At 34.8% G+C, this 19,250-nt stretch overlaps 1 protein-coding gene across 1 annotated transcript; it reads right to left on the bottom strand.

Annotated features, from left to right (window-relative positions):
* Positions 1–1,669: 1,669 nt before the first annotated feature.
* On the bottom strand, positions 1,670–18,402 carry LOC138304893 (coatomer subunit gamma-2-like). Its single transcript, XM_069245258.1, is given in 24 exon segments — positions 1,670–2,498; positions 2,794–2,932; positions 4,825–4,863; positions 4,865–4,923; positions 5,337–5,505; positions 6,321–6,535; positions 6,763–6,888; positions 7,976–8,079; positions 8,432–8,507; positions 8,852–9,016; positions 9,788–9,866; positions 10,166–10,238; positions 10,487–10,587; positions 11,040–11,150; positions 11,475–11,676; positions 11,972–12,012; positions 12,181–12,297; positions 13,015–13,101; positions 14,885–14,977; positions 15,238–15,313; positions 15,590–15,669; positions 16,142–16,294; positions 17,331–17,380; positions 18,254–18,402. Coding segments are annotated over 24 exon segments (2,712 nt in total). The 5' UTR covers positions 18,378–18,402; the 3' UTR covers positions 1,670–2,265.
* Positions 18,403–19,250: the final 848 nt, after the last annotated feature.

Here is a 19,250-nt window from a genome sequence, read left to right as displayed (position 1 = left end):
GGAAGGTGGGGGGGAAGGGTATGATATTTGATATTTGATGGAGGGTGGGTGTAAGGATAGGACTCGATATTTGGTGGCCAGGTATGACTTGATATTTGGTGGGAGTCAGTAATTTGTGTGAAATATGGTTCATACATAGTACGAATTTACTGTAATAGTTATTTTAATGACATAAGCGTATACCAAATTGTAGCAACCTACTCTATTGGCTTCGGTAACTGAGTTCCCCTCTTGGAGTCCTCCTAAAAAAATGAAGAGTTAAGCGTTCTCTGTTTCATCAACGACAGGTCAAAATGTCACGTTTAAATTTATAAAATCTGAAGATAGGTGCTTTAAAACTTCGCATAATTAGATAAATATTTTAAAACAAACAATAAACATTTTAGCTTAGTGCATTACATATTAATGTAGTACCTGGTATTATTGAAATATAGTTATAATAACAAAACAAAATGTTTAATAAAATATATTTAACTTTTAATGATTTTGTAAATACAAAATTAAAAACAAGGGAAGGGACTCTGTATGTTCCCCTAGTTGTACACGTTTTGTCTCCTGTACTTATTACCTCCCTTATTTTTTGCAACATGTTTTATAAATTTGTTTATTGTCGATATGAAAACGGTACAATGACACCTATTTAATTTTGAAATTATAGGTATATAAGTTTGATTACACATTTTGAACAAGCTTATAATAGATATTATATTATGATACAAAATGATATAAAATGAAACAAAAGTTTTCAATTCACTTTTCATTTGTTTATAGATATTGACTTAAGCTTCCATTGTGTTAACCTCATGTGCATAATTAGCACGACTATTTAACAATTTTGTAAATGACAGAGACCCAACTGGGTCGGCCGTGAGGGTCAAACGTGACCGAATATGACCTCTTTCTAAGCTGTATAGGTGTACTGCATGATTTGGTAACTCATGAAAAGATACTGTTTGTGATCACTGTAACAACAGAGGAGAGAAAATGTAGCAGGCAGACTGGAGTTTGACCTCCGAACACTATATAGACACTCCATCGATAAAGCTACATATATACTGTACATGAACCTGGTTGCCTATGATTGACGCAATCCAATCCAGAGAAATAATCTCAAATTTAACTAGTGTTTGCTTTTACTAGTAATGCATAGGGAGGATGTTAATGTATTTACCGATATGTAGTGAGGTTGTAGGCAGGTAGATACATAGAAGTAGAATTGCAATGCAATAAAGTAGTATGAAGGTTGTATGCAGGTACAGTGAAATTGTATGCAGGTACAGTATGGTTGCATGCAAGGAAGTTAAATTTTATGTGCCCTGTGTATAAAGTACATAAAGCAGCAAATGCAGTATAGTAAAGGTCAAGAAAACTAGTGATTTTATGATGTTGATAAATGGAATTGTTTAGGTACATGTATATATACTGGTATGGTGACATTGTACACAGACATCACAAATTTTATTGTAAGTACACCATGGCTGTGTATAAAGGAAGATCCCTTCAGCGTTTTCTAAGAAATGGTGACAGCAAAGTTGAAATGCCACAAACAAAGATAGCAACTTGTCAGCCATGCTGCTTTCGGATTGGTCGCAAAATGCAATTATTATGATTCGGCACTAGTTCCATATAAATCAATAAATGATTACATACACAATACGAAAACAAAGACTCTTAATTATCCCCATTTATTTTTCGCTTAAATGTAAATTTATCTCATCATTATTTAATTTAATAAATTACCTGGTATACATGAACATGCACATTCAACTATACATGTAGACACTTTGAAACTTGGAAAGCTATACCACTTCAGTAGAAATAAACAGAAATAATGCTTCAAATAGATACTTTTACAATCATCTCAAAACAGCATTTTTAAAATACTTTGAGAAATTTGAATTACATTATTGATTTTCAAAATTTAAAAGAAAAGAATCATCAAATTAAATACTCTCTAACAAGTAGATTTGTTTGAGATATCAAAATTTATTTAAAGTGTGAAAAGTAATTTTTTCACTTCACCTTATACAGATATTGTATCTTTGTTATATTTTGTTAATATATCTTTACTTCATTTTAAAATCTGTCCTCAAAGCAGTATGTCCAAAGGAATATTTTTAGTCCATCAAAACATGACAGACTATATCTGATAACAACCAATAAAAATGTTATAGTCATTGTCTTTATAACTGATGGAAAATGGCCACATATTTAGATCCAGAAACATAATGGCTGTGGCCCAAAAACCCGAGAGCCATAGTCCCGTTAACCAATAGCTGTAGCCATGACTTCGGACACATCTGGGTCTGTTGACCGCACGGTCAGCTGCATGGTGACGCCAGCATCTGACAGCGCGAGTTTGGCCCTCACTAGGGCGTCGTGTCCTCCTCTGTACACCCCAGCTAGGTATAATGTGTGAGATGACTTTCCTTCAGGTACTTTGTCTGATCGCTCACAGGGCTGCATACCCATAAACTTGATGATGTTCTGGACAGCCTCTGTAATAACAATACAAAGTCAAATGAAATGTGTATCATACCTCCACCGAACATCAAACCACTTCCGTGTTTTTTTACTTGTTCTACATTTAATACCCTTTTTAAGCAAAGAAAATGCAAGGATCCCATATTTTTGCTGCATTTCCTTTAAAACTTATCTGAAAAGGACCCCATTAAGGGAGCAACCAGCACAAACACTGTAATTGATACTTGAGGTATGAACATGATTAATGTTTAGTCCAAGTTTACCTTGTTGATATTGCCAACCTTTCTGTGAAGGTGACCGTTTTCTTACCTTCGAGGGTCTTCATGGTAGACAGGGCATAGGTGTCCTCGAGCTCATTCTCTGGTCCTACCTCCTCCCAAGATGCACCAAAGTTGGGCTTCATCACTCGCTGGACATGGTCAGCCACCGAAACTTCAACATCCTCGAGCTGTTCAAGGACAAAAAGTTATAAATCACATGGTCAGCCACCAAAACTTCAACATCCTCGAGCTGTACAAGGACAAAAAGTTATATATCACATGGTCAGCCACAGAAATTTCAACATCCTCGAGCTGTACAAGGACAAAAAGTTATAAACAATATGGGCAGCCACCGAAACTTCAACTTCCTCGAGCTGTACAAGGACAAAAAGTTATAAACCATAGGCTGAACTTCAACATCCTCGTGCTGTACATGGACAAAAAGTTATAAATCACATGGTCAGCCACCGAAACTTCAACATCCTCGAGCTGTACAAGGACAAAAAGTTATAAATCACATGGTCAGCCACCGAAACTTCAACATCCTCGAGCTGTACAAGGACAAAAAGTTATGAATCACACGGTCAGCCACCGAAACTTCAACTTCCTCGAGCTGTACAAGGACAAAAAGTTATAACTCACACGGTCAGCCACCGAAACTTCAACATCCTCCAGCTGGACAAGGACAAAAAAGTTATAAATCACATGGTCAGCCACAGAAACTTCAACATCCCTCGAGCTGTACAAGGACAAAAATTATAAACCACATGGTCAGCCACAGAAACTTCAACATCCTCGAATTGTACAAGGACAAAAAGTTATAAATCACATGGTCAACCACAGAAACTTCAACATCCTCGAGCTGTACAAGGACGAAAAGTTATAAACCATATGCTGAACTTCAACATCCTCGAGCTGTACAAGGACAAATAAATCACATGGTCAGCCACCGAAACTTCAATATCCTCGAGCTGTACAAGGACAAAAAGTTATAAATCACATGGTCAGCCACCGAAACTTCAACATCCTCAAGCTGTGCGAGGACAAAAAGTTATAAATCACATGGTCAGCCATAGAAACTTCAACATCCTTGAGCTGTACAAGGACAAAAAGTTATAAACCATAGGCTGAACTTCAACATCCTCGAGCTGTACAAGGACAAAAAGTTATAAACCATAGGCTGAACTTCAACACCTCTGAGCTTGAGCTTTACAAGGACAAAAAGCTATAAATCACATGGTCAGCCACCGAAACTTCAACATCCTCCAGCTGACAAGGACAAAAATTATAAACCACATGGTCAGCCACCAAAACTTCAACATCTTCGAGCTGTACAAGGACAAAAAGTTATAAATCACATGGTCAGCCACCGAAACTTCAACATCCTCAAGCTGTACAAGGACAAAAAGTTATAAATCACATGGTCAGCCAGAAACTTCAACATCCTTGAGCTGTACAAGGACAAAAAGTTATAAACCATAGGCTGAACTTCAACATCCTTGAGCTGTACAAGGACATAAAGTTATAAACCATAGGCTGAACTTCAACATCCTTGAGCTTTACAAGGACAAAAAATTATAAACCACATGGTCAGCCACCGAAACTTCAACATCCTCGAGCTGTACAAGGACAAAAAGTTATAATCCATAGGCTGAACTTCAACATCCTTGAGCTTTACAAGGACAAAAATTATAAACCACATGGTCAGCCACAGAAACTTCAACATCCTCGAATTGTACAAGGACAAAAAGTTATAAATCACATGTTCAGCCACCGAAACTTCAACATCCTCGAGCTGCACAAGGACAAAAAGTTATAACCACATGGTCAGCCACAGAAACTTCAACATCCTCGAGCTGTACAAGGACAAAAAGTTATAAACCATATGCTTAACTATTACAAGTTCCAAACAAAAGAAAAACACTCTGAAAAGTTTTTGTATAATAATGAATATACTGAAATAATACAAGTTTATAATTTTTGAAACACCGAAAATGAATAGTTTCTTAACAATACTTTGAGATAGTTTATAATGTTACCAGTACAATATAATGGTATCAGGTTGACACAAGCCACTTACCACATATTCGTCCTCATATCCTTCATCATCAGGTTCTCCCCGTATTAGGATCACAGTCTTTTACTATAAACTTTAGGGTACAGCTAAATGTTCCTGTTACTGAAATAGGCAATACAAAATAATCATTATATGATGAGTAAACACTTCGTGGCCTAGTTTAATGTCAGAGTTTGACGAAAAAGGCAATAGGAAATAACCATAACATGATGAGGGATTCCAAGGTACAGCTAAATGCTTATACAGACTAATGCAAAGAAAAAGCCAACTATTCATGTTACTTTTCATTATATTAACTATATATGTTACTTTTTTATTATAATTAACTATTCATGTTACTTTTTTATCATAGTTAACTATTCATGTTACTTTTTATTATAATTGACTATAAAGAAAGAAATGATATGCTTGAAATGACATCAATTTATTACCTGACTTCCATAATTCGACAGTAGTAACTGTTAATATCGTGTAAACTGTTTTAAAATAATAGATAAAACCATTGCTATAGTTACCTAGAGTTGGATCGTCTGGTAGGTGGACCAGAGTATACGTCGTGCCAGGTTTATTATAGGGTAAGCTAACACAAGGTACAAACTTCAACACCTCAAACCCGTCCGCTGGCTCCATTTGTACCGTGACGTTCTCTAGAATCTGGTCATTCAGAGTGTTGCTACAGTCAAACTGAAATGGAAGAAGAGATGTTGCTTATAAAACTCTTGAAATTTATTTTACCAATAACTTTTGTCTAAACCAGATGTCACCAGGACCAACACTTTAGCCAGTATAGATAGGTACTACAATATACAGTTTTTAAATAATATACTGTATACATGGTAAATTTATAAGTGTGGATATGAATTGGAGCAATTCCGCGGTTCAATACAAGAAATACCCAGTAATCCTTTAACAATATTTAGCACTATTAACACGAATAAGCACTTTAGAAGACTTAAATAAAAACTACAGCTAAAATAAGTATATTTACAGTAATAAAAAGGAATATGCCGTATAATTAAGTTGGGATTTGGATTAGACAAGGACTGGTTTGACAAGTAAACTGTATTACAAATATGTATAATCATTAGGCCATACAAAGTTTTTTTGGTGTTTCCAGTAACCTGACTGATCCTATAAAATCAGTGCCTACTCAAAAACAAATAACAACCTAAATTTTGTTTGGTTTTGCACGAAATCAGGAATTTTGGTACAAATTCTTTAAATTTAAGACACCAATAATCTCCTGGGAATCAACTCCATGGTTTATATAAGATTGAATAAAGTCTATTTCAGTTTTTTCACTGCAAGAAACTGGAATGAAGAAGAAAATATTTAAATAATAATAAAAAACAATCCCTACCTACTGACCCTTCATTTTTAAAGGATGTTACCAGAAACAAGAATAGATTTTTTTATTTGGCCTTAGGTATAAGCAAATGTTTGCAGTTTTGAGCACAATCTTTTATTGTCTTTAATATTTAATATACTTTCGTCCTCACCTGAAACACCATGTAGTGACTAAAAGTGTGTTTGACACACTGTACGACGTATTCTGTCTCTGACTCTGTGAGCTGTACAGGAAGTGACGAGGACTTGAACAGGTTACCCAGGTTGGCAAACTCGGGGATAGCTGCCAACTGTTCTGCGTAGATATCCTGTCGAGAGGCAGCCACCTTCTCCGCCTTCGGTGCTCCAGATTCTCCTGGTTCCCTAACTGTATATATAAAATGTTCATGAAAAAGACTTATTACATTTCTCCTCAGAAATATCCTTTGTAAATGTAAGAAATATAGAAATTTGTGTATTAAAATGAGAGACAACCCGTTTATCAAAAATCTTGGTTGTGAAGTAAAAGTCACAAAATTATCTGAATAATGTGTACATGATAAGGTTATTAACACTGTTATTTATCATTTTTTTATCTGAAATGTCTGTGCTTACCTGGTTTAGTGTCTGTGAGTGGTGCAGTCTCCAGGGGTACTGATTTAACATCAAACGGAGTCTCAGACGGCTCCATTGTGTAGTGGTGCAGAGCTCGCTCTAGTCCTACCACTGACACCTGTAAACCTGTAATACACACTTTCGTATTAATACCTAGATATCACATAAGTTTAGATAAAAAGTCTTCATTTTTACAAATTCATCATCAGCAAATGTAATTTGTACTTGTATTTTGCTATTTGAAATTAATTCGTTAGTATGTACTCTGACTTCAATTTAGAGGATAAGAAAGAATCAAAAGATCCCAGAGGGATCTTGGTGCCCACTAAAGAATGATCTATGCCTGACAATGGAACTTTTCAAACTTTTTCAAACATACTACATCTGTTTTTAAGACAGATCGCTTCATTACTTTCTAAGAAACAGCGGTGAAATCCAAGATGGCTGCCAGTTGGCCGATCAGTCCCAAAGGTCTATGCACAACTAGGGCCCAAGGGGAACCTACACATGAAATTTGAGAGATATCCCTACTTCAATTTCTGACAAATAGCGATAACTATCAAAATCCAAGATGGCGGTCGGTCGGCAATCTTGTTGACCAATCAGTAACCAAATGCAATATGCAAAACTAGGGCCCTAGGGGAACCTACATATGAAATTTGAGACAGATCCCTTAAGTACTTTCTGAGAAATAGCAATAACAAACTCTCACTATCAAAATCAAAGATGGCTGCCAGGTGACCATCTTGTTGACCAATAAGTCCCAAAATGCAAAATGCACAACTAGGGCCCCCGGGGAACATACATGTGAAATTTGAGAATGATCCCTTCAGTTGTTTCTGAGAAATAACGATAACAATCTTTAACTATCAAAATCCAAGATGGCCACTAGTCAGCCATTTTGTTGACCGATTGGTCCCAAAATGAAATATGCACAACTAGGGTCCTAGGGGAACCTACATATGAAATTTGAGAGAAATCCCTTCAGTACTTTCTGCGAAATAGCGGTAACAAACTTTAACTATCAAGATCCAAGATGGCCGCCTGTCGGCCATTTTGTTGACCTATCGCTCACAAAATGCAATATGCACAACTAAGGCCCTAGGGGGAACCTACATATGAAATTTCAAAAAGATCCCTTGATGATGGTGGGCTAATAAAAACAGGCATCTCAAGATATTCAAACAAAGAGTATAGTATCAAGTATACATACCATTGAGGATATAGGTAGATTTGAGTGATTTCTGTTGTTGTTTGAGGGTTTGTACATAGAATGTGGCTCTGTCTCTTACTTCATCATCCGTGTCCAACAAACACCTGTACAATACAATTAACATGTATCAAGATAAATCAAGTGTTAAAATAATATGATTTTGCTTTCGAATATTTAAAGTATCAATAATATGATTTTGCTTTCGAATATTTAAAGTAAAAATGTTGGAATATTGAATATCATTTTTTCCTAGTGAAAATAAACATTTCAAAGTGCCTTAAATGCCTACGTGGGATGTTCCGATAATATCAGAGAACATCTATTAATAGAAGCGTTTTAAATAAAAAATCTTTCTGTGCCATTCAAGGTCACATGAATCAAAAAGGCCAAAATGTTTAGATGACTTATCAATCACTGAGAGGCCTATATACATGATATACAGTGGTATGACATTACCTCTCGAGAAGTACAATACAGCTAGGCAGGAGTTCCTCACAGTGGGCACCAAACTTAGCCAGGGCCGTCACAGTGGCTGTAAACAACACACATGGTCAGAATAGAATTCTAATTAAAACTTCCATAATCGAATAATGCAACAGGGTCCTACTTTGTAAATTTTTATTTAAATACTTAAGATACAAACAATTTTTGACAATTTTGCAGGACCTTCTGATATCAATTTAGTTACTCTAGTTTTTTTTTAAAATTTATAAAGTTATGTATTATGAGAACTGTCTTAAATACAGTTATCAAAACTATCAAAAAAGGAACAATACTATCAAAAACGGAACAATGGAATGATACATTCTTGGAAAATTAATGAAATCTTCATCCTCTGAATCAACATAGTAACAAATGTAATAGTCCAAGACTTACCTGCACGGACAGCAGCATTTTCCAGGATGACCCTGTTGTAGATGAAGCGGATGTACTTTGAGGGGGTGGGGGTACGTGGCCCCTCTCTCCCCAGCAGATGTAGGATCTTTGTAGCCAGAACGGTGTGCTCACAGTCCTCAATAAACTCACAAAGATGAGCAAGACCTGACAACAAAAATACATGTGTCGTAGGTTGTTGTTAGAAGCTTAGATACATACAACATTGTGATCTAAAGCTGTACTACAGAGTAACTTGTCTACACTGAATGTCACTGTGGCAGTATATTTGGCTTGTACTGCCAGATTTATAGATTATACAGGTTTTCATTACTATAAGTTAAAAAGGAAAATTTCAACAAACAGTCAGCGCTCTAACAGGAAAAAATTATAACGTGACTTCTGTAATGTATTCTCTATGGATAATTTTAAGTTGTAATAAGGAATTTTCTTAAAGATGCTCCACCGTCAACAGAGCATAAATGATATTCTTCATTTGAACAATAATTGGTGTTTAATCGTGTATATATATGCCTAATTAAAACAAAAAATAATATAAGATAATTTATTTCGCCTTTGGTGCATGCGCAATCAGTATTTCATTCCATATAGGATATAGTGTCACGGAATTTTTTCGGGATGCAATTATTTTTCATATTTTGAACTTAAATTAAAATTAAAAGCTCAAACTTTTTAACGGTAGTAAGGGCGTAAAGTAAGTAACTTTTGTAACTGAAGAAAAATACTTAATCATCTGCTCCTGTTTTTGATTGTGAAAAAATACCATTTGTCAGCGGTGGAGCATCTTTAAAGGAATATGCGTGAAACTGGGGCCAGCTTCAAATGGTTTGTGTCCTTGTAATCTTTTTCACATGAACATAATCATTAATTATATCTTGTTTATACCCAATCAAGAACAAACAATAAAACACCACTCACCTGCTTCCTTAGCCTCTGGGTTGTCCTCAATGATGGTAATGATGCTTTCTACAATGGCTTTCTTGTACTCAAAACCGCCCTGATAACATATCAGTGAAGAAGTCATAAACCTGTCTAATCTATGAGGGAGTAACTTTTTGTTTGGTCAGATTAGACATGGTGTTGTGAAAGTAGGGTATTGTTATTCATGGGAAGCGTCAGATTTGACAGAATGTCGGAAAAGTCAAATGTTAAATTAGACAGGTTTCACTGTAATTAAAACCACTGGAAACAGTGGTTAATTAAACTGATAAGGTTACCCCAATTCTTTGTTTGTATATTGAAATTGGAATAAAATCCAAAGGATGAAAAAAAATGATAGTCAAATGGAAATTATACCTCATCCCTCAGCACAGATGACAGGAAATTCATCAAAACTGGATGCTTTCGGGGGAACTTCTGGCATAAGGACCTATTAATAAAATAATCATGTAAATATATTGAAAACTTAATGAAATCCATACACATTATATGTCAGTAGTATATTTTATTAAAAACCGAAGAATCATATAAATTACAACACATGACAGACTGACAACAATACTAAAACAGTAGTTTTAATATGTTTTAAGAACAACTCTTAAGTAAATAATTGGAACTTTGCCGGAATCACACAATCTTTATTTCCACTAATTAAATTGTAGAGAAGTCTAGACTTACTGTATGGCTTGAATGACAACAATTTTAAATTCGTCAGAGATTTCGCTCATGAAGCTGGAGATCTGCTTCATCAGTCTATCAATGCTGCTTTCACTTCCAGTCTGCAGAGAGAGGAACAGAATTGTGATGGCAAGTGTAGCTATACTACTGATGGAGTCTGAGATATGATAGTTAGATATTTTACCTTTAGAAGTGTTGTGATGGCAAGTGTAGCTATACTACGGTTGGAGTCTGTGATATGATAGTTAGATATTTTACCTTTAGAAGTGTTGTGATGGCCAATGTAGCTATACTACGGTTGGAGTCTGTGATGTGATAGTTAGATATTTTACCTTTAGAAGTGTTGTAATGGCCAGTTAGCTATACTACGGTTGGAGTCTGAGATATGATAGTTAGATATTTTACCTTTAGAAGTGTTGTGATGGCCAATGTAGCTATACTACGGTTGGAGTCTGTGATATGATAGTTAGATATTTTACCTTTAGAAGTGTTGTGATGGCCAATGTAGCTATACTACGGTTGGAGTCTGTGATATGATAGTTAGACATTTTACCTTTAGAAGTGTTGTAATGGCCAGTGTAGCTATACTACGGTTGGAGTCTGTGATCAGATTCTCTAACTCCAGGTTACATGCTGTCACTGCTGCTGGGTGTTTCATAGCAACCTGATAACAATATCAAATCATAAACATGATACCATGGCAACCTGATAACAACAATAGATTGTAAACAGGTTAGTGAACAAAATACTGAGATATAGTTACTTAATATACATTAAAACCTAAATACACACTATGTCTTGCTTTCATACTGATGAATATTGGAAATCTAGTAATCTAGTTCAATGGGACTATCTAAAAAAATTTATTCTATTATTAATGCTTGTTTGAAGAAAGTAAAACATTTTCATTGCATTTATAATTTATATAAAGCAACTTAAGACAATCAACTTCCCACAATTAAGGATAAGGATAACAGTGACTACAGACCTTGTTGAGTGTCCTGATGGCAGCGAACCTCAGTGTGGGTTTAGCTGAGCTACAGAACAGTTGGAGAACTGGTACAGCGGAGGCCAGCTCCTTAGCTGATGTGTTCTTTAGGTTTACTATAGCGTGGGCAGCCTCGTAGATGACAATCTCACTCTTGTGTCGCAGGCAGTTCTCAATGAAGTCAAACATAGGACTGTCAGTTCTACAGGAGTTAACAATGGTCATATCAGAGCTGGTAACAGTTGTTATTTTATGGTGATTATTAAGTAATGCTAATTACATCAAATATTTCCTTGCTTGTTTATCTTACTAATTTATAAATCAGCAGAAATGTATATCAAACCATCTTCCTTTGTTTTACTTGTCATAAATAGTTTTGACAACTCATTGGTAATACGTATTAAAGTCATCCAGAACAAAATGAACAAATTAATATGATAATGACTAATAAAGTTCTATTAATTACTATAATTCTTCGTTCAGAATTTCACACTTACCCTACCCCTTCCTCTTCCATGAGTTTACTTGCAATTCTGATCTGTAATACAATACAAGATATAAATGCTAAAATCTGAAACTAGAAATTTATTTTGTCAATGTTTTCGATGTTTTATACCATAATACAGAGATACAAGATTCTAAATAATTTCTGTACATTTTGACACGGAAACAAGATTGATTAAATTACCTTAAGATTATAACTTACCAGTAAACAATATGCGTAGGGTGACTTGAGTGAGTGTTTGGAGAACTTTGTGACCAGTTTAGTGACTGCCAGTCTGTCATATTTCCTGATGTGATACAAAAGTCCGAGGGCGTGGTACTGTCATCAGAAACACAGGTATTAATTACATGTCAATTGTCCTCTAAAGGTATATCTAAAGAGCAAATATCAGTCTACGACTTTAAGCACTAGTCTGATGCCCATGTCTAGTAATTTTATAGCCGGACAAGTGCAAATTGTAATGAACTAGTCCCATTGGACTAGTGACTCCCAACCCGACTAAAATCAGAAAATACTATATTTACAAGAGCAGTGGTCATTTGTATTTTTTCAACACGTTTTCAGTCCAGATGCATCATTTTGTGAGAAGATGCATTCACAAACACATTCAGATTGTAATCTTGGGTCAGAAAATACTACATTTACAAGAGCAGTGGTCAATTGCATTTTTCAACACATTTTCAATCTGGATGCATCACTTACAAATGCCCAAAACACATTCAGACTATAATTGGGTCAAAAATCGTAACCTGATCATGACTGAAGTGTTGAAGTGAAATTCCTAAACGACTGTACATTTAATTTGGACTAGTGATTAACAAGTCAGAATTGTAAAATTTTAAGGTTTACTAGTCCAAATGACTAGCAGAAAAAAAATTACGCCACAGACTAAAATATCATCAACTAATATGACATCATGAAAATTTGACCAGTAAGTTCATATAAAACTGAAGATGAAGATGATAAATATCAACTGGAAAACTGACTCACATCAAAAGACAGATATTTATCTAGTAAGGTGTTTACGAGGCTTACCTGAACCATAATGTTATCACTGGACACTGCTTCCTGTGCCTCGTTCACCCAGCGCTTCGTCACATCCTGACTCGACTTACTCAAATGCTATAAGGCAGAGAGTCACAAAAAAACCTTATAATTGCAAGGAAAACATAATTTTTTCCAGTTTCTGTATTTTACATTAAATTTGATGCATGTTGGTTACTACAAAACAAACAGCAGTAAAATTTGAAATCTAGTATCTTTATTTCTTCACCTTTTAAAAATCATTGATTTAATTCTTAGAGGATTTAAGTGAAATGTAACCAAAGTACCATGGCATTATTACATTTATCTCTATAAATCTATTTATTTTACTGTATTACAGAGATATATGTCCTTACAGGTAGGTATTGATTGTAACACCCTTATTATGCGAGTAAAAATTACCTGAAGTTTTTCTGATAAATGTATTACGGTAAACCTCCGGTTAATTCGAACCGCCGCCGGATAGTTCGAACACACAATTTTTTCCAGAAAAACGGTAATTTTTTAGCTAGTGATAGTTCGAACACTGACTTTTTATAATCAATCCTATTTCGGATAGTTCGGACACGTCAAATTATGAACGTAAAAGTACCATTTTTGTCGGCAAACCGGCGCAATGGGGTCCCTCTATAATAAAAATGGCGATATATTTTGCATATTGCAACAGTTTTCATGTTTGGAATAAAGATTGTATAAATGAACATTATAATGACCATACGACAGATAAGAAATTGAACATTTGAAGCCATAAATGAAAATTATTTATTCCGATATATTGTACACAAAGCAGCAAGGCCAAATGTTTAATCTTAGGCCCCGACAATGTAACTTATATTTAAATTCGCTGTACCTGATGGAAACACGTGGAAGAAATCGCCAATGTTTGTTAAGTCCAATCTAGATACAGATATCAGTTTAAGTCGACATTAAAATATGCATTCAATCTATCTTTAATCAGCCAATCAAGGTGTTAAATTACCTGTAAACACGTGCCTCACGCTGGCTTGGATAGGCCAGTTATGAGGTGTCACAGCGAGCATCAAAAGCCAGCCGCTGGGTCACAGCAAGTGAGTGTGATTACATATTCAGCTCCAGCCAAAACAATCCACGTGTTTGGATAATTGAACAATAGATACGTAGCTTTTCATCAGGTTAAAACTAGTTAAGTAATTTTAGAAGGAGACAATATGCAATCGGGTTTTGGACATTCTGACAGTCACAGTACGCTTGTGACCTAATTTTACGAAATGAATGTAAACAAATATTTCCAACAGCAGTTTCGTAGATGCAACCGGATTTTCTTTAACTAAAACAGTAAATAAATAAATTTACCTTTGTTACGAAATATAACAAAGTTCTAACTAAATTTTCTGTGGTTTAAATAAAGTTTCTATCCCAGTTAACGGACGTCGATGTAAATTATAGGCCGCGATCGTGATCGGTGCTGTTTGGGGCCTTGTCCACATGCACATATGCATGCGGCTTCTGCTACGCAATTAATTATAAATTCACCAATTAAATGCTCATGTTCATGAGAAAATGGTTGTATATAATATCTTCAGGAAACTAAATACTTTCCCTATAGATTTTCTGCCTTACATTGCTTATGCCAGGTACATCGGTACAAAATTGGTTTTTACCGATTTCAACTCGGATAGTTCGAACTTACGATTTTTTCCTGAAGTTTAATTTCGGATAATTCGAACTGGTCCATCAATATTTATTTAATTTTGTTCGAACTAACCGAAGGTTTACCGTACCCTCACAAAAACATGAGGTAACAATCACTACTTATACACAAGGGCAGACAACTCTGTCATAAAAAATACAGAATAGGCCAAGGATAAGCTTCTAAACTGACCAGAGATGAGACAAGGGCAGCACTGGACACGGCGGTGACTTTGTCCACTATAGCTTGCTTCATGTAACGCTCAATACTTTGTAACATTGTAGTCTGAAAAGCAATAAAAGAAACATTTCAAGGAAAATTCAAAATGACAAACATCAGAACAAGTCCTTATCAGTTAATATTTATGATTATAATGCTTATTTTGGGAAACAAAGTTAAGTAGTCATTGAATTAATCACCAATTTATTTTAAACAATTTCAAATTCATTCATGTGTTACAATTCTTTACATGACATATTTTTTTCTCAATGAAAATGTTAAAATGTGGTTTATATCTGTTTGTTATTGTAGGAAATTGACCTTACATCTGTGATAGAACACAGGGCTCGGATGGCTGGTCCTCTGAACTGGTCATCTCTTCCAGTCATGTCCTTCATCAAACTGTCAACATTAAATATTCATTATCTAACAAATTTTCTAAAGAAATTGATTGATTCCAAACAATGCTAAAAAATGACTCCCCAGAGATTTATTTTTTATTTTTCCACAAGCTTAATGAACCCCCATATGCAAAACAGCTGTAACAATCAAAATTCAATTGAAAATACACAATGTACTGAAAACAGCTTATTTCTCCATATTTATAAAATTATTCTGGTATCCTATTTTCTTCATCTCATTTACTGCTTAATTAACATCTTATTCAAATTAAAATACCTGCTAGTAACAATGATAACATCCTGGGCAATCTTGGACATTTCTTTGATTCCAAGGTACACTAGGCGTCGCAGGATTGGCTGTACAAGACAAAATAAAATTTGTTAGTGTTACAATCTCTAATAGTTCAGTGAAAATATATTTATATCATTTATCATATTTTTTTCGTTACCTACAAAATTCAACGGAGATTACATATACAATGTATCTAAATATATATATTTTTTTCAAAATGCTAGTCTAGTTCCAAAGATACTTTTTAATTATCAACACTGCTAGTAACTTCAGTACTTTACACATGAAATAGTTTAAACAAGAATAACAGGTATACTGACTGAAGCAAAGACTAAATTAACATTGTTTTGGTTCAATTGGATTTACTTTATCAAAGGTGGATTTTAATGCAAATGTTGATGATGGCAATGCCATCATTACTGCAGGAAAAACAATAGGACAGCCAGCTTTTTATTAGTCTTGCCTTCCTCAAAAATTATAAGTTATCAAAGGACAGAGAAATAAAATTTGTATCTAAAAATCAACAACAAAGCTTACATCTTTAGCTTGGAAAAGTTTTGTCATGGCAAAAAAAGCCTCGGTGGCTTCTGTTGATCCGATCTGTTCTCCCTGGTTGATCAGGTATAGGACCTTGGTGAGAATGTGGGCACATTTCCTGGGATTTATGGGAGATTCATTGAAAGTTCTGGCCTGTAAAAAGTCATAGATTTTTTTTAGGATTCCAATCAATAATTGATTAAGGTCATCTCAAGATCCAATTACTATCAATTATGAAAAATTATTATGAATTAGAAGTGATAAGTTATGGTTATAGTTTTAATATGAACTGCAATGAATTTAATGTAAAATACATGACATTTGTAGTATTTATATAAGAAATTCCATCTGTAAAAACATATAAATGAACTGTGAGTCAACAACACTATAACTTCATCATACCATATTGTTGAATATTTCAAAGAAAGTTTATATAATTAATGAATTATAGACAGGGATATGTATTTATAATATAGGTAACAGTTTCCCATTTGAGTAACAATGCAATTTGAGTAATCATTTAGTTACTCGAATGAGGAATTCCGTGAAAGGAAAATACATAATGTTGTTTTAGAAATTGTTATCAAAAAAGGGCGTCATAAGTTTTGAAATGCCTTACAACTTATCTAAGACTCTATGTTTCTGTGCATGAACTAGCTAGACTATTAAATTCTATTTTCTTGCTTTGTTGTAAGATGACAATCTAGGTGTTGTCCATTGATTACAGTGCATATTCATCAGTATGAGTTTTACCTGTGCAGGGATTTCAATATCAGGCGGTACCCGGTACTTTTTGCCGGTTAAACCTGGTTGTTTGTACCGTCTGATTAGATTTAAATTACATTAGATAGCATATAGATGTAGTATAGATCCCAAAACCCCGGATTTACTGGTCTGCCGCTCTTTCGAATGAGCTAAAGGGAAATGCCCCTTGACTGAAGCTGACCTTTTAATATCACTATGTACACCATACAATTAAAACCTGCTACACAGGGTTGTGCCCAACCTGATCAAGTACAATGTACTTATATATTTGTTGTTTGTAGGTTTATTGGTGTCATGATTTGATTCCAAATACCCATCTATATACAATATTTTAACTAATAAAATGTTATTTTTGTTGAAAAATACAACACGTTCCATATATCAATATTCATAAAAAGATATCTATGTTTTTATTGTAACATACCTCTTGCAAAACAGAGCTCTTTTCTATGTTATGGAATGGATTTCCACCACCTGCAAATAAAAGTACAATATTTGAAATATGTTTAGTTAAGTGTGTATGTCCGTGAACTATTGGGTTCTTGTGTTAATAAGAGCGCAGCTCTCTGCGCGGCCGAAGGCCGCGTAGAGCGAAGCTCTACTAACCATAACACGTGTGTGAGCATATAGATTCCAATACACTCCAGTACCCCTTGGACTTTGAAATTGTGTCCCGCGGGAAAGGTCTCGCGCCTCCATGTAGGCAGCCATGTTTTAATTCTCGTTATCAGCACGAGATTTGAAATTTCTGTACTAGACTAAATGTGTTATCAGTATACGCTTTAAAATTACTGTAAGTAGTTTTAATTTACACATGTACAAGAACAACGCAATAAATGTAGTTGTCCAATATGTACTGTGTATGTTCTCAAGCGCACGGCACTGTCAGCAATGACGTCACAAAACCTGACGCCAAAGATGACGGCACAGATTCGCGCGTATTTTTGATAGCATGGCATGTTGCCAAGTTTTCTCTGCATCTGATAAAAACAAGATTGAAGTACGTGTATATTGAACTATTCCATTTGGATTGTTTTGAATTCTTTCTAACTATCGATAGTATTTTTTTTGTCAGTGAAATATTCCATTGTTAATCTCATAGAAAAATATAGACAATATAAAGTTATGATGTTATAATCTTTTACATGTAGCTGCGCTCTTCTGAGGCTTTGCCTTAAATTCATATTAAACCATTGCTTTACACGAATCTGAAATGTCGTCGCGATCGCCATTGAACACTGTTGAATCATGCTAGCTCTAGCCTCTAGGCATCGCAAGTTCATATTGGCGGCAATCGATACATTTTACTGATGTATTCTAATGTTTAAGTTATTTTCCTATTCTTACCATCTTCTTCCTCTTTCTTGTCTCGCCTTAACATATGCATTTTGGAGGTTTTTCTTTCACTAGCTCTTCTTAGTCGCCGGTGATGGCCGGAAGTAGGTACACGTTCACAATTTCCAATGCGCATGCGTAAAAAGTACAAACCGGAAATCCGATTCATGTTGTGATTTACATCCAAAGTATAAGTTCGAATCCCAATAGGGGAAGCAATTATTTTCCGCTCTATTTTTCTCCGTGTTTTTAATCATTATTTCGTCAATTCTGATTTTTTGTTTCATTTCAATTCATATATGATAATTTTTTCCATTTAATATTATTGAACAAAATAGGTATTTTAGGACGAATTAAAGCAATCCCGTACCCATTATTTATTACATGTATAATACACCAAAATGATAGGTACGGGTTAGCCAAGCATGGATGCGACTTAGCTAAATTTTCTGGGTACGCCATCGCCAATTTTTGGTACGGGTTGGTGGGTATGAGTTGGACTGGGTACGAGTTAACTATACCCCGTTAGGACTAATCAAATAAAACATATTGTGCATGCATTAACTTATACATATGTAATTGTGATAAACTAAGAAGATCGGGATGTAAACAAAGTTGAAACCAAAGATATTTTTATTTGCCGGAACAAACAAGAACCTTGGGAAAGTGGTACAAATTCAGAAAAAAAGGTCATATCAATTGCAGAAAAAATGTTTCTCAACTACGGTGCTACATGATTGGATAGTCTACAAAACAAAACTCTGGAAGAAAAGAAAAATCTTTTAACGGTTTCAAATGCAACATTGAACGAACAAATTAGGAAAGGGGGGGGGGGGTGAGAAAAAGTGTAAATGGTCGATTTTTTTTTTCAAAAACCATTTTATTAATTCAGTATTTATCATTGTATAATGCACCTTATCTCAAAATGGCTGCTCTGGTGGGAGTTTGAGCTGAATACTTTCGTTTGTTAGTTAGAGATCACTGGATTGATTAAGCAGTTCTTATATAG

The sequence above is a fragment of the Argopecten irradians genome, chromosome 12 (assembly GCF_041381155.1).
Source record: "Argopecten irradians isolate NY chromosome 12, Ai_NY, whole genome shotgun sequence".
Taxonomy (NCBI): Eukaryota; Metazoa; Mollusca; class Bivalvia; order Pectinida; family Pectinidae; genus Argopecten; species Argopecten irradians.
Note: the sequence above shows the minus strand (reverse complement) of the source record. Positions and strands in the feature narration are given on the sequence as shown.